The following is a 27264-nucleotide window of genomic DNA, read 5'->3' on the forward strand; positions in this document are numbered from 1 at the left end:
AATTACATGTGTACATTCATGTACCTCTAGAGAAACGGGATGTTGTTTTACTAAGCCCTTAAGCAAATGAAAGATGGAAATGAAGCTCAATCGACTACATAACAAAGTCAACTCTGCTCTTTCAAGTTTGTGGTAAAAGACGCAAAGATCTCTTTTCTCGAATCCTCGCTCACCGCATCGTTAATTTTTTCTGGTAAAGCAAAGGATTCGCTATGATCCTGGCTTTCAGGAAGGCAGCCCGTCTTTGAGAGCCAGAATATCTATCCTGGGGCTGCAGCTGAGAGTGTGGCCTTAATTGTTATGGAAGGGAAGAGGAGAGGAGATAATACTCCCTGTCTCCTCCCCCAACCCATTTAATCACTATTAATCCCATGCACAATCTTCACAAAATTTCTTTTACCCTATGGAAGGAGTCGTCAGCCCCTCTGGCTCTCTGGGCTCAGGTTCTGGCTCTTTGCTTTGCCTTCCTCCTCCACCCCCACACCCTTACAGTCACTCAACACTACTGCGGCTCTCTCCATTAAAGATGAACAACAGATCATCTTTCATTGCATGGCAACCTCTTAGCGCTCTCTCGCCTCAGCAGAGCATGATGGGAGTGTCTCCTCTCGTTGTGCCTCCTTCTTTTTTTTTTTTTTTTTTCTTCCGGCCCTTTTCCCACAATTAAACCCTAAATAATGATTTTCCTAGCTAGCGTTTAAGGATGGGGTTTAGCGACCTACGGTGACGCTCCCATCAGCCTTCCAGAGGGGGCGGTTTCCAAAGAAAACTACAACTCCCATGAGGCATCAGGCTAAAGCAACCACAGAGCATCACGGAAGTCGTAGGCTCCCTCCTCCCCAATCCCTTTCATGCTTCAAAGGCGAAAACTACAAATCCCAGAGAACCTCGGTACTAGCACGGCTGCGCGAGAGCCCCGAGAGCCGGGTGGGGGTGGGGCGCCCCGGGCGGCGGGGGGCGGGGTCCGAGCGGGCTGTGTGGAGGCTTCAGACTCCCGGCGCCATTTAGCGCGGAGAGTTTCCCCGGCGGACGCGGCTCTCCACACTCGGCCACTCTGCACCCCCATCTTCGGTGATAGAAAGCGCCTGGTGGGGGTGACTACTTACTCTCCCTAACCCCCGTCACCCAATCCTCTCGGTCTCCTCTCCTCTCGGCCCAGAGAAGCAGCGGAGCTCGGGCCCCGCGGTGAGCGGCCCTCCCCTCCCCACCGTTCCCTCCCTCCGTCAGCCCCCGGCACCGGCCCGGGAGGAGACGGAGTTTGTCAGGCCCGGGGCGGGCGGGGAGGCCTCGGGGAAGGGGGGGCCCGCTCCTCAGGCACCGAGGCTTCGAGGCTTCGGCCCTTCCTGTCCGGGCGATGGGCGCCCTGTGAGGCTGGTCCCCCTAGCTGGGGGCGCGTGTAGGAGGAGGCGACCGACTGACTGAGTGACCCGGAGCCCCCGGGCCGGCCCTCCCTCGCCTTTCTCGGCCCCTCCCACCCTCGTCGGCTCTGGGACTGCCACCGCTCGGGAGTCCGCGCTCGTCCGTTCCTCGCGTTGCCGCCGCCCCCGGGGCCTAGCCTGCCCAGCCCGGGGAGCTGGAGCCGCCGCCGCATCCGCCGCATCCGCTTCGACTCGGTGCCGGCTCCTTGCCCTGCCCCTCATGACTGCGGCGCCTCTGCTGTTCCAGGCTTCCCGGCCGCCGCTCGCCGCAGGATGGATGCGGACCGTGAGGCGCTAACCCCCGTGCCTCAGCTCCTCGACCGCCCGCCGACGAGCCCGCCTCGTGAGCCGCAGCAGCCGCCGCAACTGGGCCCAGTGGCCCGCGTCTCCTTCGGGGCGGCTTGTCAGTGCTGAGCGCGGAGCCGTCCGGGCGCATCCGACCCCGCCGGGAGCCGGAGCCCTCGTAGCGGGAGCCGCACCCCGCCGCCGCTCTGCGGGCTCGGCCCCTCGCCGTCTCTTCATTCACAAGTCCGAGCCCGCTCGCCTCGCTCCTCGGACCGACCATGTCTGGCGGCGCCGCAGAGAAGCAGAGCAGCACTCCGAGCGCCCTGTTCCTCTCGCCGCCGGCGCCTTCCGCCAAGAATGGCTCCAGCTCCGATTCCTCGGTGGGAGAAAAACTGGGCAGCGCGGCGTCGGACGCTGGGACCGGCCGGACGGAGGAGTACCGGCGTCGCCGCCACACTATGGACAAGGACAGCCGTGGCGCGGCCGCGACCACGACCACCACTGAGCACCGCTTCTTCCGCCGCAGCGTCATCTGCGACTCCAACGCCACGGCGCTGGAACTGCCCGGCCTTCCCCTTCCTCTCCCCCAGCCCACCGCGTCCGCGGTCGCGCCTCAGAGTACTCCGCCGGAGCCGCACCGCGAGGAGACCTTGACCGCCACCGCCGCTGCCCAGGTAGCGCAGCTCCCTCCTGCGTCTGCCGCCCCCGGGGAGCCAGCCGGCGCTGGCCCTGCCGCCGCGACAGCCCCCGGCGGTACCAGCAGAGATCGCCAAGTGTCCCCGCCCAACCATGTGGGGAGCAAAGAGGAGCCTCCGTCGGCCAGAAGCGGCAGCGGCGGCAGCAGCGCCAAGGAACCGCAGGAGGAACGGAGCCAGCAACAGGATGACATCGAAGAGCTGGAGACCAAGGCCGTGGGAATGTCCAATGATGGCCGCTTTCTCAAGTTTGACATCGAGATCGGCAGAGGCTCCTTTAAGACCGTCTACAAAGGTCTGGACACTGAAACTACTGTGGAGGTCGCCTGGTGTGAACTGCAGGTATAGCCCCACTTCTTTATTTTACGGTGGTTTGGACCTACATTTGGCTCGGTGAATCCAGTTGATTGAATTTCTCTCCTACAGGTCATTCTCTTAACTGTTCGCTTCCGCGGGGGCGATGGGAGGGGTGGGAGGCCAACTTTTGAAAGAATTGAAAGTAGAATTTGGGGCATGACCAACGTAGGATAAGAACTGGTAGCCAAAAAGAGGTTTGCTACTAGAGGGGAGTGATGAAAATCTTCTTAGTACAAACGCTTTACCTACTTGTTACTCTTTTAGTGTCTGGCAGGAAACTCGAAGTTAGTGGGAAAGTTTCTGAGTTAGGAAAGTACAGAGGCTTCTTGCCCTTTGCATTTCAGTCTCACAGGAGGCTCTGCACTGTTGAGCTGCTGGTGTGTTACATGCGAGTTTCCGTGCCTGAGATCAGGCTGTACTTTTAAAGAAAGAACGACCTTGTTCCTGAATGACCTTACTTGGGCTATATCTTAGTTGGTGATTGCACAGGCATTTAATATAAACTATGAAAAAGACTTTCTTCTCTGGATAAATGCCTTCGTACTAGAAAGGTACAGTAAGTGTTTGCTATTGTGCCTCTTGATGTTGCTTAAGCATTTTGGTAGCTAAGAGTTCTCTGACAGCATAAATTAAAACTAGTAAGTCTTCATCCCATTCACTATACAGTGACTAGTACAAGAGCCCATGTAACACTGTGTAAGTGCTTTGAGAGTTGTAATGTCACTATGGTTATTTTAAACTTGTTACGAAAGGTTTTTAAGTCAGTCTTTCCCAAGAGTCCAAAGGACTCACAATGCTTTGCTCTTAACCTCTCAGAGAGGTTTTCATGGTGTAAATAATGGTGTGTCATTCTGGTTCACAAGTATATTCTATGTTTAAATAGCCAGGTTTGGGCAACTTGTTGTTTGACCTATAGCAGCTTGATTGAATGTTGCCCTCATCTGGAAGTGAACGGAGGTTATTGGAGGAATCAGAGTTAGACTGGATGAAAAAGTCAGTTACAGTATACAGGAAAAATGCCATTATTCATATTCTTCTTGTCAAGAAAATGGACCGAATGGATCAAAATAGGATATGAAAATGACCAAGTAATCTAGGAGTTTATTTTATCCATGAACTAATATGTTAACACTTAACCCTTTGAATGCCATCTTCCAAATGACCAAGGCCATATCAAAAGTGAAGGGAAAAGTCAATGTGTGGAAGGAAATGAACTTAAAAACTGACAAGTTCTTTAGGAACATAATAATTTCTTAAGTTTTACAGTAAATGATATAGAACTTCTAAGGCATTGTGAAATAAAAACTAATCAATTTTGTGGTGGTTTATATGGGCAAGGGTGCAGGCCTTTTTGAAAAAAATCTTGTCAAACTATAACTTTATTCCTATAGGTCAGTCATACTCAGAAACGTAGTTCTGATTCCTTTTGGTTTACAGATTTACAGGCAAAAATTCTGGTTTACATGAGGACACTTTTTTTTTTTTTTTTTTTTTTGCTTTTGTACTTGGGGTGCCTATTGCTGCTGATCCTGGATTTTATTCTTTTTTTTAATATTTTATTTATTTATTTGACAGAGAAAGATCACAAGTAGGCAGAGAGGCAGGCGGAGCGAGAGGGGGAAGCAGGCTCCCTGCTGAGCAGGGTCCTCCATTCCAGGACCCTGAGATCATGACCTGAGCTGAAGGCAGAGGCCCCAACCCACTGAGCCACCTAGGCGCCCCTGGATTTTATTCTTTTATAAGGTTTTACATTTGAAGAGGTGCTTTATAGATCTATATATTTTTAAATTGGTTACCTTACTTTCTTAAGACTGGGCCCAAGTAAATTTTGAGCATTTTATGGATTAATTTTGTTAGTTTCAGTGATTTAACTTTGAAGATTCATCAGAATGTAATGTGTGTGTTTTCCTTAATTACCTGGAATTTTTAAATGATTTTACTTATTTATTTGAGTGAGCGTGAGAGGACAAGGTGGGGGGGAGGGGCAAAGGGAGAGTAACCTGCAGACATAGCCCCTGTCAGGGAGCCTGTTCTGGGGTTGGATCCCAGAACCCTGGGATCATGACCTGAGCCAAAGGCAGCCAGTTAACCACCTGAGCCATCCAGGTGCCCCTCACCTGGCATTTTGTATTGTTCATTTATGTTGGAACTAATGATACAGTGGAAAAATCAGTTTGTCTAATGTCATAATTTTGTCTAAGCTTCTCAGTTTTTCTTTGAACTCATTCCTTTTTGTATTTTTGTTCTATATCTAGACTTGGGCATGGTCAAATTAAAGAATATCTGATGCCTTATGTATAATATCACCATATTATTTTTAAGCCAGTTGAGGATTTGGCTGTAGAACCAAATAAATCCTAGCTTATTGAGTGGTACCCTGCTTTAGAAACTTTAATATGTCATTTGACCCTGTTTATACAATTTTTTGTTTTGTTTTTTAAAATGTGGTTTTCCTAGCCCCAGGATCCTTTATAGCAGTAGTTGGGCAGCATTTTTGGTTTCTTGACCCAGGACATTTGCCTGATGTGTTCATTAGGTGAGTATTTGAGTTCTTGTCTTTGGATACAAATTAAAGGACAAGTCAAGGGATTACTAAAGCATTGGGAAAAAAGGAAAGCTTTTTTCACTGGAAGTATACTCCTAACATACATATTTGTCTATAGGAAGGTAGGAGAAATACTGTATTCAGTTGTTGAGTTAAAAATCTTAGTGTATTGAAATTGTAAGAAATCATAGGTTATTCTGCCCAACTACTTACTGGATAAATAAAGAACCTGAAATCATGGAGCAGGTAAATGACTTACTTAGACTGGTAAAGGACAAATTTTAAACTGGTTAGGATCAGGGCACCTGGATGACACAGTCGATTGGGCATCTGCCTTGGGCTCAGGTCATGATCTAGGGGTCCTGTGATTGAGCCCTGAGCTGGGCTCTCTGCTCAGCTGGGAGTCTGCCTCTCCCTCCTTCAGTGTTCTTTCTTGATCAAACGAATAAATAAAATCTTTAAAAAAAAACTGGTTAGGATTTTTTTTTTTTTAAGATTTTATTTATTTATTTAACAGAGAGAGAGATAGCACAAGGAGGGGGAGTGGCAGAGGGAGAGAGACAAGTAGGCTCCCCGCTGAGCAGAGAGCCGGATATGGGGCTCAGGGCTTGATCCCAGGACCCTGAGCTCGTGGCCTGAGTTGAAGGCAGACTTTTAACTAACTCACTGAGCCACCTAGGAGCCCCGAAGAAAACTGGTTAGGGTCTAATGATTTGGGAAATGTTAAAGTATTTGTAGTTTAGTAGATGCTGATCAGTACATCTCAAGTGAAGCAGTTGTATTTTGGTGTGGAAGTCACGGTCAGATTTCTTCAGAATTCTATAACCATATCAAATTCAGTACTTTGGTTTGGGTATTGATTTTATCAATTCAAATGTGTAAATAGACTTTTTTGGGATGGAGAATGAGGGAATGTGGTATACAAATCAAATTTGTTTCCATCAGGCTAATTTTTAGAGTCACAGTATGCATAGTTACCTACTAAAACAAGTATCAATTCCTAGTAAATAATATTAGTTAATACTTTGATACCACAGGATCTTAAGTCCTAACTTTGGTCTTTTAAGATGTAGGTTTCTTTACTTGATTTTATTAGGCAAATGAAGTACCTTAATTTTGACACTCAGTTGCCTTGGTCAGAAAATGTTATTGCTGGACTTTGCAGAGTTTACATTGCTTTTCTATGTACGGAGCTTAGTTTTTTAAGAAATGTAGCATAATTTTTTATGAATATGTATTTATACACAGATTTGTAAATGATTTTACTTCACTTTAAGTACATTCTCCCCAAATTGCTTCTGTAGAGTTCGCTTGATAATTTGATACTTTGTGTATTCACTTTGTATATTGATGAGATTGTTTCCTGATCAACTTGGAAGGGGAAGTCAAATTTTGTTTAAGCTCCAGTGTTCTCAGTGTTTGCTTTGCTCTGAGTTCTTTTTGTTGTTTTTGTTAATTAAGGGTCATGTCTCATCATGAGTATATGATATTAATTTTTTTGAACTTAATTTTCTTTTTTTAAGTTGAAGTGTAGTTGACACACAATGTTACATTAGTTTCAAGTGTACAGGTTTTTATTAATGTTTTATAAAGTTTAGCAATGCTGCAGAAATGTGATATGGTTCTGTGATTTCTTTGCTTTAGTTCTTAACATAACTCCTGAACTGACTCTTCCATTTGAACATTGATGTGTTTTTTGCTTTTATTTTTTACATTTGTGCCAAATTCCTTGTTTTTCAGGATGAGAATCTTCAGTAATTTTTCAGTCCCAGAACAAGATTTCAGGGAATAGTCTTTGGAGGTTTTTCTTGTTTATTTTAAAGTCTCAATCACTGATAAGTATGGGCAATATTGAGATAACTCAAGTGTTGCTGCTTTGCAAATTAAAGAATTATTGGTATCTTGTTTGAGGTAATCCTTTTTCCCTCCTAACAGACAGTGCGATTAAAGACAGCATAATTTTGGTTAGGTATGATTTAAACTCTATGTAAATTTATTGCTGTAGGAAGTAATCTTTGTGGTACAGGAATTGGGAATTATATTTAAGTTGACTTTTCAATGCTTTTCTTAGTGTTAAGGGTTTAAATGTTTTCCTTTTCTATTACTTATTTCCCTTCACCTTAAGTATCTTAAGTATCACAGTTATTCCTAGTGTAAGGTTGTTTTTGTGTAAAACAAATGAGGAATCTCTTGTACGGTGATTGAGTTCATTTCTTGATATTTATGTTTTAGTGCAAGATTCCGGTCACTTGAAAGTCATTCTGCTTAATCTCTATGGAAACTTTCAACTAAAACTGAGCTCTCGTTTTCAGAAATTACTCTAAACCTGTTATTTGGGTTTTCTAGTAGCTCTTAAGTTTTTTTAGATAAAGCTGTAAAAGCAAGAGTGGTTATGCTCAAATTATAGTTTCTGAAAATGTTAGTAGAACATGAAAAAACTCATAATAGTTACTAGGTTTTGCTCTACCAGTTCTTTGTATTTATTTATTTTTTGCATCTTGCATTTTATTTGAGGAATTTTTTGGTTTTTTCTTTTTTTCTCTTTTCTTAACAGGACTACTGTAGTGTGCAGGCATAGGTGAGACTTACTATGCATGACCTAAATTTAGGTTTGAAGAGGGCATTATTTTCTGCAGTGTAACATAGTCATTAGTCATTAAGAACATAACTGCCTGAATTCAAATTCTGACTCTGCTAATGATTGCGTCACTGGGCAACTTCTGTGTTAGTTTTCTATTGATAAAATGGAATGTAATAAGAGTACCTACTTTATAGAGTTGTTGTAACAGCTAAATGAATTATATAAGTGTAAAACATTAGGGACAGGGCCTCACACATAAGTATTAACTGTGATGATACAACATCTTTTTAGGTTGTCCTTTTGAGGATGTTTGTGAACATTTTGTTTGATTTGTCTATACTTAAGCTTGAAAATTCATGTAGCAAAACTCTTACTGTTGCTATCATTCTTTTGGGGGAACTTTGGAGTTGAACATGTTGTCATCAGTGCTTTGAAATTCTTTAGCTTTATCTGTCTTCTGCCTAACTTTGTAATTTTATGACCTGTCACTTTCTCAAATGCCAGCCTTTTTGAATTATTACCTTCCAGAATTTGCTATGGTGTTCTTCAGAATGATTCGAAATTCTTTATATTCTGTCTCCTTAACTAGTTCTTGAGCTCTTTGAAGATATAAGTAGATTCTCAATATACTTTAATAAATACTATGTTCTTTTCTAAGTTAGAAATAGTTGTAGAACATTTGGGTTCTCTGTTACTCAATTATCTGACTCTGAGTAAGGAACTTAAATTTGTAATGCTGATTTATTATTAGTAATATGACTTAACTGGATTGCTGAAGATAACTGAAAACCTATGTGAAGGTACTTTGTAAAGTGTTATAGATAATAAAAGGATAATGGTGCTTTAAAAAATCATTTTTTAAAGGACTTATGTTGTCACTTGTTACAAATTGGTTGGATATTTTAAACTTCTTAAAGTTGGTCTTTAGGACATGCAATAGAAAATTGGGGAAAAGGCGCTGGAATTATAATTGAGTTTTAAAAAAGCTGCATTGGAAAGATGATATAATTCCTTTTTTCACTACTTTATTTAGCTCTGTAAAAGTTAAAAAGCAAAATTTTAGAAGTCTGGAAGAGAATAGCACCCAGATTCTAATATTGACAGATTCTTTCCTCAATCCCCACCCTTTCCTAATTGACCTCAACTGGATTAACCCAAATAAAAATTAGTAAAAAATAAAATAAAGTTTCTAGTTAGAAAAAAAAAGTTGAGTTTTAGGAGCTTTTTGGTTTTTCAATTTTAGGAGTTTTATCAAATCTTAAGACACATGGGAGCAGCTTTTCAGACTGAAGAGAAGTTGCCAGAAGCTCTTCTTGAGAGTGCTTTTATTTGGGAGAGTATGTTGTCTTTATCAGGTGTAGACTTAATATTGTGTGTACTTTTTTTTTTTTTAAGATTTTTATTTATTTATTTGACAGACAGAGATCACAAGTAGTCAGAGAGGCAGGCAGAGGGGGGCAAGGAAGCAGGCAGAAGGGGGGAAGGAAGCCGGCTCCCTGCTGAGCAGAGAGCCCAATGTGGGGGCTCCATCCCAAGACCCTGGGATTATGACCTGAGCAGAAGGCAGAGGCTTTAACCTACTGAGCCGCCCAGGCGCCCCTTGTGTGTACTTTTTAAAAGGTTGGTTAATGATAGTCTACATGAGAGGGATGATGTCAGTAATTTGCTTGGTTTTGTGATTGACATAATTGATCCTATCTCCACCTTAATTTTTATTAATTTAGATTTTTCAGATGGGCTTTATTTTCTCTCTCTCTCTCTCTTTTTTTTTTTTTTGAGTGGGGAGCAGACGGAGGGAGATAATCTTAAGCAGGGTTCACGCCCACCACACAATTTACCACACAATCCTGATATCATGACCTAAGCCAAAATTACCAGTTGGACACTTACCTGGCTGAGCCACCCAGGTGCCTTTCAGATGGACTTTCATGAAGAATTTGCTTTTTGGCATTGTGACTTGAATCTTGGCATTGCAAGATTGACATATTAAGTGTGTTATGCTAAATGAATGTGCTTAATGATTTTTAGGGAGGAACCTTCAGGCAAACTGTCCTTAAAAGCAAACACAGTTTTTCTAGGAATTCAAGAATTCTTAAGAAATTTAAGAGTTTAGGAATAATTTTTAAAGAGTGTTTAGAAATCTAGTTGGTATAATCATCATTTTCCTGTTAGTTAAGAAAAAATTATTTCTATAGAAATGTGCAGCCAAGGTTCTGCTTCTCAGAGACAAATGATTTTTTTTTTTCTTTTGGTCAGTATGTGCATAGTGGATGGTCTTGTGTTAATTAAACACAAACTAACACAAAAATACATAAACCAAACAGTGAGAGATGAAACTAATTAGTAAATCAAATCATTATTGGTGATCATTTTCTCTACTAATAGAAGTAAACAACTTGCTTGGGGGTAATGATGGGATCATCTTTTTATTTTTTAAGATTTTATTTATTTCAGAGAGAGAGAGAGACAGTGAGCAAGAGAGCATGAGTAGGGGGAGGGGAGACAGATATATATATATATAGAGAGAGAGAGAGAGAGAAGCAGACTTCCTGCTGAGCAGGGAGCCTGATGTGAGATTCAATCCCAGGACTCTGGTATCATGACCTGAGCCGAAGGCATGCGCTTAACAAACTGAGCCCCTGACAAGATCATCTTAATGGCTAGTAGTTTTGTGCTAAATAACTTGATATATTCATTTCTATGGGGATACTCTCCTTGCTTGGACTGTTAGGTCATTGTAGATTAAGATAAATTTGGAATGCACAGGTCATCTTAACATTTTGAAGAATTCCTAGCAATCATTATTGTGTATATTTACATGCTCTTTGAATCTTCCACACACACCTCCCACACAAATAAACTCAGCTATAGGCAGTGGAGAGTAACTAAAGAATTATAAACGAAGAAGGTAAGTAGATTTGCATGGTAGTAATTGTGGAGAAATGGGTTTAAGGAATACAAGGGATGTATAGAGTTTAGTTAGGGATATGAGTATGAGGTTTCTACAGCCTGAATGAGGGCAGTAGTAGAGAAAGGAATCTTCATATTTCGGAGATAAAATATTCAGGGTTTAGTGATGAATTGGCATTTGGAGACAAAAATGAAGCACAGATAAAAGGGTAGGAATAGATGATTGTGCTGTCAGCTGAGGGAAGGAATAAGAATTAGGGATTTTATTTTTGTGGGGAGAGGAGAGGCTATGGAGATACATTCAATTTGATACATTAAGCCTGAGGTACTTGTGAAACCTCCATGAAGAAGTTCATTAGGCACTGAAGCTCAAAGAATAGGTCCCAGGTAAAGCTATAGATGCCCAAATGTCTATGTTAGTCATTCAGTCAGCTGAAATAATGAAAGTGCATGAAATCATCTAGGGAGAGGATACATATAAATATACAGAGAAAAACAGAGTAAGAGACAGGGGAGGATAATTTTCCTGGGGCAGAATAGGAATAATTAGTGGGTGGGCAAAGGTAAAAAAGAACCCAGGGGTTGGACTAAATAGAACACTAGAAGAATGGTAGCATCAAGGGAATAAAATTTTAAGAAAAGAATGTAGTAGAGAAGTCCAATTTGCATAGTAGTAGTTTTGGAGAACAGATTTTAGAAGGACTAGAAAGGAGTTGTAGAGATTAGTTAGACTTTGGAAATTTATTGCATTTGGCTATTAAATCATTAACAAAATTCAGTATTATCTAAGAGAGGGAATGTGAACATGGGTAAATGTAAGTCACTGGTAACATCCTTGATTTATATACTGTTCACTAGCCTCCTGTGGCTATTTAACTTAATTAAAATGAAATAAAATTTAAAAACTCAGTTCTTCAGTTACGCTAGCCATATTTCAAGTGCTCAAAAGCCATGTGTGCCTGTCCTGTTGGACGGCACAGATATAGAGCATTTACATCCTTGCAGGAAGTTCTGTGGGAAAATGTTGTATCTAAATCTTGGGGTAACGCGCGCATGTGTGTGTGTGTTTGTGGGTGTGTGTATTTTTAACAGTTTTGTTGAGATGTAATTTACACATCATGAAGAACATACAGTGTTGGGGGGCACCTGGGAGACTCAGTTGGTTAAGTGTCTGACTCTTGATTTTGACTCAGGTCATGATCTCAGGATTGTGAGGTCTGTTGTGCACTGGGTATGGACCCTACTTAAGATTCTCTGTCTCCCTCTGCTGTTCCCTCACCTCTTCAAATATACACACCACACACATGCAGAGTATGTTGCCTTTATAACTTAAGTTACATATTTTAAAAATATATTCTGTATTATTGAAGTAAAAATGGTTGTTCCTTTTTTGGGGAAGAGCTATACAAAGGATTTATCACAAACTCACATTTACATGCAGAATTAACAGATTAACATTTATGTCACATTTGCTCCAGGTATTTGGTGCTCTTACGGTTTCAGAAAAGTGGAGAATTTGCAGTGGATTTAAGGGAATAGCTCAGGAAGGTTAGGAACTAGAGATAATAGAGTAGGCTATTTCTCTTATTCAGACAAGTTTGAGTGAGTATGGGGCAAGAAAAATTGGCTAAGTGGAAGGCATGATCAAGGATGAGATTTATAGATAAGCAAGGAAAGGTCTTTAAAACTTAAAGCATTGAAATAAAGTATTTTCTCTGCCTCAGTATCTATCTTAAGGTTTTGTTCTAAGCTAATTATTTTAGTTTTGGTTATTTTTTGTGGATAGTTAGATTTAGTCCAAATAAGTTTTCATGTTTTCTTACTTCATGCTATTTATCAGCTAATGCCCAGAATACTTAATGAGAATACTCATTGGAAGGAATGTTCTGGTTAAACAGTTTTTTTCTCTCTTATAATCACTGGCCCTCATGTTTCATTTACATAATAGTATGGTGATATATATTTTTTAAGTGAGCATCTCTGAAATGACCATTTTTGTGTGTCACTTGAAGAAACAGCCAGATTTCAATTAAAATTTTATTACAAGAAAGATTCTGAATTACTGCACTGTTTCTAGAATGTGGTAAAAATGGACCCTTCTATAACAAAAGCCCCAAATACTGCATACCTTTCTTTAGGCCTTTTTTGCAAAGTGTTCCTTGCTAATTAATCTGGAAAGGTATTAATAATAACTAATACTATCTAATGAGAGCTTCTTTTTGTAACAGGCACAGTACAAGGCAGATATTTTCTTAATTTTATATTTGAAGAAACTAACTTAGGTTTAATAACAAAAGATCATGGCATATTTTCTTCTTTCCACTGCAGAATACTTCAGTTAAATCCGGAAGAATTTGAATTCTTATAGAATTCTAAGTCCTTTTGCTTTATTTACTAATTATAATTCATTATTGAGCATCTTACACTTTTATATTTCACTTTATGAATAAATCTTTATTTAAATGTTCTTTAAAAAAAAAGAAAGAAATGTTCTTTTAGCCAGTATTTATATGTAGATTCTGTAAGGAGGGAGATGGCAGAGTCTTTTTAATTAACTTCTTGGTGCTTTCAGAGTTTTTTGTTTTCTTTATTTTATTTTTATTTAAAGATTTTATTTATTTATTTGACAGAGAGACACAGTGAGAGAGGAGACCCAAGCAGGGGGAGTGGGAGAGAGAGAGAAGCAGGGAGCAGGGAGTCCCATGTGGGGCTCGATTCCAGGACCCTGGGATCACAACCTGAGCCAAGGCAGACACTTAAGGACTGAGTCACCCAGGCGTCCCAATGTTCAGAGTTTTTTAGATGCTATTTACATGCATTGGTTATCACAGATTTAAGTATTTAAGGTAAAGCAGTGTTATTTCTGTGGCCTGTGAGTATCAAATTTCCATCTAACAGATAAATTGAATGGCTGTAGTGTTAGTAGTTAGTGTTGTCAATGGTCTTTAGAAACTTCTGTGTATAAAGATTGTTCATTTTCTAGTATTACATTGTTAGTAAAAATTAATAAAATTCCTAAAATTGTTAGGCACCATTGCGATTTTTTTTACTCAACCGGGAAAGCAGAATTAAAGATATTGGAGTATGTAATGAATAGATCAGCATGTTAATTGTTATTGTAAAACTTCCATAGGACTTAGTTTTATTTACTTTAGAGATTGAAGTTATAGCTTGTTAGTTTAGTTCTGTTTTTTTTTTAAAGATTTTATTTTTTTTGTAGTTCTTTTTTTTTTTTAAATTTTTTTAAAAGATTTTGTTTATTTATTTGACAGACAGACATTACATGTAGGCAGAGAGACAGGCAGAGAGAGAGGAGGAAGCAGGCTCCTTACTGAGCAGAGAGCCCGATGCGGGGGCTCGATCCCAGGACCCTGAGATCATGACCTGAGCCGAAGGCAGAGGCTTAACCCACTGAGCCACCCAGGCGCCCTGTTAGTTTAGTTCTTAATGCTGATGGTAGGAAGTGACTTTTTTCCTTGATTTTTTAAAAGAATCTTACCTCCCCCCCGCCGTGTACTTTGACATATTACATATACTATTGAGAAGGATTTGGCTCTCTTGTCCGTATGAGCTCCAAGTAGAAGTCTCATTTAAATTACATAATTATGTTTTGAAATCCCCTGGAACATTTTATTTATTCAGCATTGTTATGGGAATAAGATGTTATCTCACCTCTAGTAAGATTTCCAAATAAGTGAGATTTTCTTCTTGAAATATCAAAACTTTGTATTAATTTAGCAAAACACTTAAAGTGTATCAGTTGATATTATTGGCCTGTGTATACACCAGGATAGACTAATAAGCGTGTCATCCCATAAGCCTGAATTCCTGGATGTTCTTTAGACTAAAATGGTTCTTTGAAGTCAGACAGTTCCTTCCCCTTTTATATCAGGGGTAATACATGTTTTGGCACACAAGATCTCGCCTCAAAGTGTGGCAGATTGTTCAAAATGTTGTTTTGAACATTTTGAATAAATGTTTAGAGTAACTGGGTCTGTAGGGGTTTTCAGCTTCCTTCTTTCATCCTAGGCATAGGTTTAGGCTTTCGTTGTCTTCCTTCAAGGTAAGTTGCGTTATTGTAGATGTTGAGGATGGGGGAAACTTCCCAGCCAGTGGACCTCCTTTAGGGCCATTTAAGTCTATCAGTTTCTAATAACGGTAAACTTGAAAGGCCTTGGAGTCTGCACACTTACCTAAGAAAGCCCCCTCCCCCTTTTTTGCATATTTCTATGCACTTTCTCTTAGCTCAGTACCATTAAATATTATTGGTAGGGATGCTTTTATCAAGTCAAAAATAGAGCCTGGTATGGACCTTCTCTAGGACAAAAGAGAATCTATTTGCCTCGATTACATTACTGAGAAGGGCCACTCAAATTGTTCTTCCCAGAACAAAGAAGGTGATGCTCAGGTGCATTCCTTTTTCTGCTAGACCAAAAAAAAAAAGCCACCAACAATTTTTAAATGGTAGGATCTCAGCTTAAATATTTGTTCTGTTTGACCAGGCACCCTGTTGTATGGAGGTACTAGTTTAGATACTACTTTTGTTGGACAAATTGTCTGTGTTACATTAGTACTGGCATCTTTATCTCTAGAGATACTCCTCCGCCTCACCTTAAGTGGAGGGGTGGGGCATAGTGATATTCTGCTGAGGAGAATCTTGACCATTTTCTATCCCTCTTTTAAGGATAGAAGTGAAACTTCCCTATTTGCCATAAATGCCACTATTACAGGCTTTCCCAGATCTTACTGTGTATGTACTCTGCTTGAGTATCTTATTTAATGTTTTAAACATCTGTCATTCTTAACCCTGGTCACAAGATGACTTCTTTAACAACCAGTACTTAGCTAACTATTACACAACAGAAGTTTTTTCCTCTTGTCTTTATGTGGTAGATATACTAATACCTTAAAAAAGCCTTTTTACTATGAAATATTTAACAGTTGTCCCAGATTGGGCCAGAAGCTGTCTTCTGTTTCCTTTTTATTAACATGCCCCTATCGTTTTTTGATGATGATCTTATTTTTTGCACAAGATGTTCTTTCCCCAGCCTGGCCCTGGACCAGCCATTTCTCCAAAGGAAGCAGGTTCCTTATAGTATAGAATAGGATTCGGAAAGCAGTGTGTGCTCATGGCTACTGGGACATCACTGTTACGAGATTTTTTAGTGAAGAGTATTTGTATGTATGCATGAGTGTTTGTGCTCTTTTTCTTATATGTGTATATATATAAATGTGTATATACACATTTAATATGTGTATATATCAAGTTCACATTGATAGATCTAATTCCAGTTCAACATAGAGTTCATTATAACTTTCCCCTTTTCCTACATGTATGCTTCCCTTCTCCAGTAGTGAGAAACTCGGTTCTGATCTTGCTAAATATATGGACAGATTTGCAGAGCTCCTGTTTATATGGAAGTGGCATAATAAGAAGTATATATTTGATCTTTGCTCCGGCTCCTGACATAGAACTTGTAAACTTCTTGGAATTTCCAGAGTGATATTTTGCCCTAGATATCTGCCATCTGGCTGACTTTAGACTGTATCCTTTAGCATTAACTGGTAAGTAAACTGTTTGAGTTCTTTGAGCCATTCAAGCAAATTATCAAATGTGAGGATGTTGGTCAGAAGTATAGGTGGCAGTTATCCTGGGACTTGGAGCTATCATCTGAAGTGGGGGCACTTTTGTGGGACTCAGCCCTTAATCTGTATGCTTTGCACTAACTTCAGGTAGTTAGTGTCAGGAGTGACTTCCAGAGAATTGAAAAATTTGTTGCTGGTGTGAGAAATCCCATGCAGTTGGTGTCAGAAGTATTGAGAGTAAAAATATGAATATGAATATAATCTCTTAGCTCAACTGGGCTGAAGTCCCCTTTGGAACCCTTCTCACTGCAACAGAGCTGCCATCCTTTCCTCTAATATCTTCCTCTCTGGCAATGGTACTCTTTTTAAAAATTAATTTACTGTTTTTACTTTGACAGTCTTTCTACTGTTGCTTTGGGGATATGATGTGCACTTTTTAGCCTTAAAGGAAAACAAGTGATATAAACTGACCTGTTTTTACTTTGAAATCATAGGAGAAGTTTGCAGTAATCACCTCACTCACATTCAAAATCATTCCTAATAAATGCAGATAAATTCTGTGAGTCTTAGTTATCAAATTCAGTATCTGTTTTCTGTGGTTTTTCTGATAAAAATTTAGCATCCAGGGGCCTCAGTCCATTAAGGGTCCGACTGGTGATTTTAGCTATGGTCATGAACTCATGGGTCGTGGGATTGAGCCCCAGGTCAGGCTCCACACTCAGCAGGGAGTCTGCTTGGGATTCTCTTCTCTGCCTCTCCCTCTGCCCCTCCCCCCACTTGCCCATGCTTGTGTGTGCACTCTTGCTCTCTCTCTCTCATATAAGTAAATAAAACTTTCAGAATATTTAGCATCCAATTTGAGATGTGCGTGTGTAAATTGCACACCAAATTTTGAAGACTTAGTAAAAAACAAAGTTAAAATATTCCAATTTAAAAAATTGATTACATGAAATGATCATGTTTGGATATATTGGGTAAATATTAATTTCAGCTGATTCTTATTACTTTTAAAAATGTGACTACTTGAAAATTTAACATTGCATGTATAGTTCACATTGTTTTTCTGGCCATCTCTGACCTAGACTAGTCTGTTAAAATAAAATGTAAAAGAGCTACAGTAAATTAAGTATACTACTTCCTTTAAAAAAAAATGTTAGGGCCTTCCTTTCTGTGGTTTCTTTTATTAGTACCCTTTACAAACCATAATTCTTTTGCTGTTGCTGAACAAAGAAATTCGGGTTTTTGAAGTCTTTTCTGTTTGGTTTGTGGTGCTTTTAATATCTATTTTATGAAAATTGACATTTAGTCCTTTAAAATTTTATCTTGTATTTTATTACTTAACCAGCATAGCTGTATTAGAAATGATATTTCTTATGGTCTTGTTCTTTGGGTATTTTAGTTGTTGCTAAAAATATTAGAAGTCAGTTTTTATTGCAAATATCTTGAAATATTCTTGTTTATTTCACATAAACTGCTAATACATGTTTGGATATATACTAAACACATAAACTTGCTGCTTTATTTATATTCTTTAATTATTTCTGGCCATTGTGTTTCTTTAAACTTATTAACCAATTTAGTGCCCATATTCATATTTTAATGATACTGAGGAAGAAGTTGAGTTGATTTTTCATATCTTTTGCTTATAAAAACAGTATTTGTAGTTCAACTATTTGTGTTAACTTTTTCCAAAATAGTTCATTCATGGCTAGTTCTTCCTGTACAATAAGTAAGGGTGAAAAGATTAATGAAAATGTCTTAGGTGCTTTATTTTAATAAAATTATAAAATATCTGAGACGCCAAGGTAATGCTTTTCAAAAGCTAGATGGTAATTTAATAACCATAGAAGCCTACTTTCCTTTATATAAGGTTCTTTTGATAGTCATTGTTTAGAAAATGCTGATTTGATTTTGACTCCTATTATCAAAGTTATAACTTCACTTATTTCTAGCTGGGTTTTGTGACCATCCTTAAATCATGGACAAAAAAGATTTTTAAGAAAAACATTTATAGAAGTAATATATTCTTGTTATAAAAATTAGGAAATTAGAGGAAAAATGAAATAAAAATGACCAGTGAATCCCTTCATCCAGAGATAAGCCTTGTTACCATTTTGAACTGCCTAATTTCTACGTGTTTGATTTTTGTTTTTATAGTGTGATCATACTGTATGGTGGTTGTTTGCCTGTTTTACTGCATAGCAAAACCATAGCAAAACTGCAGTGTCTGCCTGCAGCTCAGATCATGATCCCAGAGTCCTGGGATCGAAACCCGAATCCAGCTAGCTCCCTGCTCAGCAGGAAGTCTTCTTCCTCTCCCACTCCCTCTGCTTGTATTCCTTCTCTTGCTGTCTGTCTGTCTGTCTGTCTGTCTCTCTCTCTCTCTGTGTGTCAAATAAATAAATAAATAAATAAAATCTTAAAAAATAAAAAACCAGTATTGTTTGTATACTGTTTTCCTAATTGGGGTGTGTGTTCCCATAGTTGTGATTGTTATGTATAGTGGTATAATTTGTCCGATTTTCCTCACAGAAAAATACATTTCTTATGTTAAAAACTAGAAATTTTAGATAAAAATATGTATTATTTGTACACTGTCATAGTTGTTTTTGAGACTTTGTACTACTACTGCACATGCAGTTGTGATACCAGTTTCAGAACTAACATTCTGATTTTAAATTAAGAGTAATAACACTTGAATTCCTACTTGACTGTGTATTTCTTTTAATTCTCAAGAGAACGTCAATTAGAATATTTGGCACGCAAATGCTAACATTTAGTTACAACTGCATCTAGGATATTGGTCATTGGTGCATTTGATCACTCTAAACAGAAGTTTAAAGGTCATCGTCGATATATTGCAAAGCTGATTAATTTTTTCACTGTCAGCCTTTGTTCAGAGATTTGCTGAAAGTTCATTCACTACCTCATGATTTTGGGCATAGTCAGAATATTTTAAATCAGTAGTTTGTTTTTAGAACAGTGTTATTCTACTGGTACAGTTTTTAAGAGCCAAGTATTAGTACATTGAAAGTTCTTTGAGGAAGTTTAGTCTTGTATATTGACTAAACTATAGGAAAAACAGCTTTAGTGTGCTTTTTCTACTTCCTGTCCTTCTTCCTTTATTTAAGTTTTAAGCTATCTATTCTAGAGGTTACCAAAGGTGTTTTGAAAATATAGGATTTCTTTTCTTTTCTTTTTCTTTTTCTTTTTTTTTGTGGCAGAGAGGCAGGAGGGGAGGGGAAGCAGGCTCCCCGCTGAGCAGAGAACTCGATGCAGGACTCCATCCCACAAGCCTGATATCGTGACCTGAACCAAAGGCAAAGGGTTAACCCACTGAGCCACCCAGGCGCCCCCAAAATATAGGAAATTTTAATGCATTTAAAGGGAATTACTTCCCAATTATTATTTTTTTTTCCTTTATGGAAGTAATATATAGTCAGAGACATCTTAGAAGACAGGGAAAAATAGAAACCAAAATAACCCCACTAAAGTTCTTTCACTAAAAGACAATGCCAGTATATCAGTTTGGAGTATTTTCCTTTTCTCTCTCCTCTAGATGGGTTTTATATTTATTCAGTAACTATTTATTAATTTCCTCCTGTGTGCCAGGTACTATCTTAGTTGGCAAATAGAGGAAAACCCTGCCCCTCACAGAATTTATGTTCTGCTGGGATCATAAGCATATGTGTACATGTAATTTTATTTCATGATAATTTTATAATTCATTGGAACATAAGAATCAATATAAACATTTTTGACAGGGGCATTTAACAGCAGTTCTTACACAGAAACACCATGATTTAACCCCATTGTTGCTATTATGTTTTTTCTTATACACATACAGTAGGCATGAGTCTTACCTGCTAAGGTTGTAACCATGAAATATATTCCCATTTTTACTAAAATTTAACATGTTGTGTTGTGACTTCACCTGATTTCATTGGTCATTATTTCCTTGTATAACTCCTCCTTCCCCCGTCTTTGGATAGTTTCATTTATTCTAGAACACTATCAGGAAAGGGTTTTCTAGTCTTCCATCTACACTGCTTGTCAGTGACATGCTGTTTATATAAGCCTGAAAGGTTCTTTTGAAGGCCAACTTACAGAGAACCTTGAGTAGTAGGATCTTTCATCAAATTTTCCAAAACAAATTTTACTATCATTGTCTCTCTCTTATCCCCACTGCATCCCCATCCTCTTCTTCCACATGCCACTCCCAGTGGGATTGGGGACAGGGGTATTGATCTGAATCCTTTAAGTCCCTTGTTTCCCTCCAATTTCTATCTCTTCAACTCTTCATTCTTTCCACCCCCTCCCTCTCTAGTACTCCAGCAGAACTTCTCTTTTTGGGCCTGGGGCTTCTCAAGAACAATCCAGATGAAGGGCTTGTCTTCTAACTGCTGGTTCTAAAATAATATAAAAGACCTTGAGACAGTGGCTTTGGAATGGAGGAAAGGAATCTGCCTGTTGCCTTGTGAGCAAAACCCAAATTAATACCTCAGATTTCACTATTTAGACTTTTTTTTTTTTAGGATTAAATTTCAGAATGTAATTTATTGGTTTCTAAGGCTATGAACATTTAAATATTTTCTACAATCAGATTGTTTCCAAGAGAGATGCTCATGTATATTTCAGTGCCCCAAGTGAGACCTATTTTATTTATCAATACTGTTTTCTTAAAAATTTTTCATTGCTTTATATTTTATTTCTTAAGAACTTTGCCCATATACTTAATGATAAATTATATATTCTTTTGTCTTTTGATATTTTGCCTACTTTCAGATGCCTTACTACTGTAATCAATTTCCTAAATTCTTCAAAGCAAAATTAATAATCCTTTGTTATATTTTTGGAAAATCTTTTTCAGTGCTGGGAATTGAGTGTCAGTAATGTGATATTCTCTTTTTTCCTTCATTAGAATTAATTTTTTAGAGCCGCTTTACATTTATAATAAAATTGAGAGAGGGGTACGTAGATTTTTCCATACACCTTTTTGCCCCTACACATTCATAGTTTTCCCCCATATCAACATCACTGACCAGAGTGGTATCTTTTTCTTTTTTTAACCGAGGATGAACCTACACTGAGACATCATAACCACCCAATGTCCGTGGTTTTTCCTTAGGGCTTTTTTTCTTAGGATGTTAAACATTCTGTGGGTTTGGGCAAATATATAATTACATACATCCATTATTATATCATTTAGAGTATTTTCACTCCTCAAAAAAATCCTTGGTGCTGTCCCTATTCATCTTTTTCTCTCCCTCACTCTTATCAACTACAAATCATTTTACTATTTCCATAGTTTTGTCTTTTCCTGAATGTCACATACATGGGATCATACAATACACATAGTCTTTTCAGATGGGCTGCTTCTGCTTAGTAATCTGCATTTATGGTTATTCCATGGAACCTTTTCATGACTTGATAGCTCATTTCTTTTTAATGCTGGATAATATTTCATTGCGTGTGTATACCAGTCTATCCATTCATCTCCTAAGGGACATCTCAGTTGCTTCCAAGTTTTGGCAGTTATGGATAAAACTGCTATAAACATCTGTGTTGCAGGTTTTTGTGTGGACTTAAGTTTTCAGCTCCTTTGGGTCAGTGCCAAGGAGCATGATGCTGGACTGGATGGTAGGATCACGTTTAGTTTTGGAAGAAATTGCCGAAGTTTTCCAAAGTGGCTGTATCATTTTGCGTTTCTGCTAGCAATGAATGAGAGTTCCTGTTGCTCCACATGCTGGCCAGCATTTGGTACTATTGGTGATCCAGATTTTGGTCATTCTAATCAGTGTGTAGTGGTATCTAATTGATATTTTAATTTGCACTTTCCTGGTGACTTATGTAGAACATAATTTCAGATGCTTATTTGCCATTTGTCTGTCTTTGGTGAGGTGTTTGTTAAGTCTTTGGCCCATTTTTTAATCAGGTTATTTGTTTTTTTATTGTTGAGGGTTTTTTTTTTAAGATTTTATTTATTTGAGAGAGAGAGGGAGTAAGTGAGCACAAATGGGGGGGGGGTCGGGGAGAGGGAGAGGGAGAAGCAGAGGAAGGGAGCCTGACTCCCAGGACCCTAGGATCATGACCAGAGCCGAAGGCAGATGCTTAATGACTGAGACACCCAGGTACCCCTCTTAATGTTGAGCTTTAAGAGTTCTTTTTATATTTTGGGTAATAGTCCTTTATCCAGATGTATCTTTTGCAATAATTTATCAGTCTGTGGCATGTCTTCCAGTTCTTTTGTATTGTAATTGATTCTATTTTCTTCAGACATTTAATTATAGTGAGTCTTCACTCTAAAGTTAATAAATGAATTCCTAATTTCTTACCTCCTGATCTTGGTATTAAAAAATTGGATTGTCTTTTTGAGTGTATTTATGCTAGAGTATTATGATCCAAATTTTAATTTAACACAGAAGTAGATTATTTTAATGTTTTTTTTTCCTTTTATTTTTCCCAACTCATCAGTGTTTAAAATTTTACAGTTACATTATGGTTATTCTCTCATTTCTATGTTTTTATTATTTAGAGAGTAAATTAACAGATTACTGTGATGAGGTAAATGGCACATTGAGCAAGATGACTTCTGGTGACACAGAATAGTTTTTAATTTAGTTGTCTTTAAATTTCTGTCTTATTGTGACAGATTCTGGCTTTTTTTTTTTTTAAATGGTGATTGGATTTTCTTTTTTTAAGTTTATTTATTTCAGTAATCTCTACACCCAGTGAGGGGCTCAAACTCACAACTCAGATCAAGAGGATCATGAGCTTCCAACTAGCCAGCAAGGCATCCTAGTGACAAATTCTGTTTTTATTACCAGTTGCTTCTAGAGTCCAATATGAGGTTTTATGAGAAATTTGAAGTGTATATGCATTTGTTTTTAAAGGACTTGGGAAAGGGCTGGGGATTTGGAACTATTTATGGTGCAGGTCCTGTGTTTTACATATATTCTCACTTAATTCTTATAGAACTCAATCATTTTATAGGTGAAGAGGCTATAAAAGTTAAATAATTTGCCAAGATCACAAGTAGCACATGGTAGAAATGGAAGTTGAGCATGGATCTTTTCTTTTTTGTTTCCTTTTCATTTGTGTTTTAAAAGCTAGCATGCTTCTCTTCAGACTTCCTAATTATCTTGTAGTACACACTAATAGGAATAGCTCAAGTTGTTTGCATGATCTAAAGACCAAATTGATAATTTTTCAGTTTTTTTTTAAAGATTTTATTTATTCATTTGACAGAGATCACAAGTAGGCAGAGAGGCAGGCAGAGAGAGAGAGAGAGAGAGAGAGAGAGAGAGGGAGGGAGGAAAGCAGGCTCCCCACTGAGCAGAGGACCGGATGTGGTACTTGATCCCAGGACCTGAGATCATGACCTGAGCAGAAGGCAAAGACTTAACCCACTGAGCCACCCAGGCCCCCAATTTTCCTGTTTTTTTATCTGGTGTTTGAAGTATATGAAATTAAAATTGGATCTCAACGTGTTCCTCCTGTGTATGGCATTTGTAACTGGTCTAGTGCTTTGAGAAAGAAATTGTATGGTATTTCAATGATTTCCAAGAGGCAATAAAATAAAATAGGGATCTAGGTAAGAATATGAACTGGGAAATTAACCAAGAAACCCGTGTTAGAGTCATAATTGTTGATTAGAATGTTTACAAATGCCTCCCAGAATTGGGTGCCTATTCAGAAGTGTTGAAGACAAAAGATTGGAGAGATGATCTTTTCTTACCACTGTTCTGTGATTTATTGAAAATTATGTGCATGTATTAAACTCATTCCATAATGTACAGTGTGACTTTTATGAGACTGATTATCCTACCTGACGATTACAGTTTGACTTTTAGTTATTCTCAGTGTATAAAAATCAGTCCGCATCGGTGGTTTTTCATTTGCAGTTTTAATTTTTTATTATTTTTTCAAGATTTTATTTAAATATTTGAGAGATTGCGTGAGCGAGAGAGAAAGAAAGAGAGCAGGGAGAGGGGGAGGGGTAGAGGGACAGGAAGAAGCAGACCACTTCCAACAGAAAGCCTGATGCGGCGCTCATCCCAGGACCACAGGACCATGACTTGAGCTGAAGGGAGACGCTTAACGTATTGAGCCACCCAGGCACCCCTCATTTGCAGTTTTTAAATAACCAAAGAGTTAGATTGGTTTCTTTGAGAAAGACAAATCTTTATCATGGAAGCATAGATGCTCCTGTTACTGAGCCAAACGTAATCTTTTAGAATTTTGAGATACAGCTAGATAAGGTCTACCATAGAACTATTACCAGCTATATAATTTCTCATTAGTCTGAGCTAAGAAACATTTGAAGAGAAACAGTGAAAGCAAAACTTGCTTATAAGTATGGTATTTCTTTTGAAATGATAAATGGTAAATATTTAGTATGAAAGTTCCTTGTAGTTACTCAAGGAAACAAATGTTAATATTACATGTATCTATTTTAAAAACAATTTACTGCAAATTCAGGAAACTTTAGAATGTTTGGCTTCCAAAAATTTACACTGTTTTTGGTCTGTCTTTGTGTCTTGAGATATATGGCAGGATTGTATTATTAAACTTGACCTTTTAGTAGTATTTAATTTTGAGTTGTAGCCACAGGTAAATATGACTCAAACATAATTTAGAAGTTTTGGTGATGGATACCTTGTTAGTTGATTTAGAAAGACTTCAGATTTCATTTATTTAGTGCCCTATCTAGAATTCTGTAAGTGGTAGCTGGCTCCTGGTTTCCTAATGATTTAGGAAATCCTAATCCTAATCCTAATGATTTAAAATTATATTTTCATCTAAGAGGAATTACATTCCAACTTAAGTGATTTCATGTCATTACTTATAAATGAAGGTTAAATTTTGTTTAAATTGTTTAGTTGATCTGTGGGAAACTAGAACAGGACTATTGTCTAATAGTATTTCACATCTAGATTTTTCATACCTGTGAGTATGATCTTTTAAAATTTATTTTGCCCCCCACCCTCCCCCACACACCCTGAGCTCCACCATCTACGTCATCTTCCTTACACTCTGTACCCCTGGCTGGGGGCAGATTGGCTCCAGCGCCCTGCCCGCATAGCCATGGCCCACACCGCATTGCGATTTTAGGGCTTTGCCTATTTTCATTTTATTTTAGAAAAATGAGTGAATGAACTTTGGCAGCTCTTATATTTGGCATGTGATTGGTACTTGCTTTCAGAGTTAGAATTGATCGAGTCCCGCATCAGGCTCTCTGATCAGCAGGGAGCCTGCCTCCTCCTCTCTCTCTGCCTGCTTCTCTGTGATCTCCGTCTGTCAAATAAATAAATAAATAAATCTTTAGAATTCCCTGTTGAGGAAACAATCTCTGTTATGTTGCGGTCGGCATAATTTAAGCATATACAGATGTACACATATTTATAAATTCCTCTTCCCTTAATCTTTTTTTGATTAATTAATTTGTCAGAGAGCACAAAGCAGGGGGAGGAGCATCAGGCAGAAAGAGAAGCAGACTCCTGACTGAGCAGGGAGTCTCATGTAGGACTCCATCCTAGGACCCTAGGATCCTCACCGGAGCGGAAGGCAGGTGCTTAACCGGCTGAGCCATCCAGGAGTCCCTCCCTTAATCTTAAGAGAAAAATTCACATTCAATCTTGTGAATTGGCTGAACTGCAGATTAAAAATATTGGATTTTTAAATGTCTCTAGTACATGTACAGGTTTAAAAAAATAAAAAATAGGACATTTCTCTTTGGGTGTGAAGGACACTGCCTCAGTCAGTTTCCCTTTCCCCTTCCCTGTATTTGTTTGCAATTTCTGTGTACTTCTATAAGGCTCAGAAGTCAGACGAAATAACTTTATAGCTCTGCTATTCCCAATATTTAGTGATTTTTAAAATCTGCATTTTGTTGGTAATCATTAACAGAATTAAGTGTAAACAATGATTTTTCTTTATAGAAATAACTTGAGGAATTGCGGGGCATTCTTTGCAAGTATTATGAGTTATGGATATTGGTAGAGAGGATGTAGAAATAAATCTTTGCTCATAGTATGAAGTGTTATGATCTGCTTCCTATTTTTTTTTAAAGATTTTATTTATTTATTTGACAGATAGAGATCACAAGTAGATGGAGAGGCAGGCAGAGAGGGAGAGGAGGAAGCAGGCTCCCTGCTGAGCAGAGAGCCCGACGTGGGGCTCGATCCCAGGACCCTGGGATCATGACCTGAGCCAAAAGCAGAGGCTTTAACCCACTGAGCCACCCAGGCGCCCCCCTATTTTTTTTTTTTAAAGATTTTATTTATTTATTTGACAGAGATCACAAGTAGGCAGAGAGGCAGGCAGAGGGAGAGGAGGAAGTAGGCTCCCTGCTGAGCAGAGAGCCCGCCGTGGGGCTCGATCCCAGGACCCTGGGATCATGACCTGAGCTGAAAGCAGAGGCTTTAACCCACTGAGCCACCCAGGCGCCCCTGCTTCCTATTTTCAATGTTTAATCTTTTTAGCTCTTTGTAGAGATCACTTATGTTTAGTCTTCAGTCCTTAAATTTTTCTTCTCTTACTGACTTAGTTATTGGTGAAGATTTATTTGTCAGGAGATGGAAATGAAATATTTGCATATGGTTCTCACTCTAAATGAGATCTCTTAAAATATTTATAATGTTTTATATAGAGTGAGGTATACAGATCACAAAAAAATTCGGTCTGATTTAGTGAGAGTTGTACTTTGCTTCCAAAATTTGAACAGAATATAGAAATTTCGGTTATGTTTCGGTCCTGGTCATGCATTTTCAACAGCAGTGTGTTGCATTCCTAACCAGTGTATTGCATGCACTGCTGAACATAATGGGAAAAGAAAAGTGCCATAAAAAGCTAAGTACCAAGTAACTAGCTGGAAAAAAGCTTTTA

General features: G+C 38.7%; 1 protein-coding gene across 7 annotated transcripts in view; it reads left to right on the forward strand.

Annotated features, from left to right (window-relative positions):
- The first annotated feature begins 1003 nt into the window (after window positions 1-1003).
- WNK1 (WNK lysine deficient protein kinase 1) overlaps window positions 1004-27264 on the forward strand; it is a 150723-nt gene continuing 124462 nt past the window's right edge. For 3 of the 7 annotated variants that reach the window (XM_044228034.1, XM_044228037.1, XM_044228036.1), the window contains exon 1: window positions 1005-2740. In XM_044228034.1, coding sequence (XP_044083969.1) covers window positions 1982-2740 — 759 coding nt within the window. In that variant the 5' untranslated portion in view covers window positions 1005-1981. Of the gene's footprint in view, window positions 2741-27264 lie in introns of all 7 variants that reach the window. The other 4 variants (XM_044228038.1, XM_044228040.1, XM_044228043.1 and 1 more) reach the window with 3 other exon arrangements.

Source organism: Neovison vison, chromosome 12 (genome assembly GCF_020171115.1).
Source record: "Neovison vison isolate M4711 chromosome 12, ASM_NN_V1, whole genome shotgun sequence".
Classification (NCBI taxonomy): Eukaryota; Metazoa; Chordata; class Mammalia; order Carnivora; family Mustelidae; genus Neogale; species Neogale vison.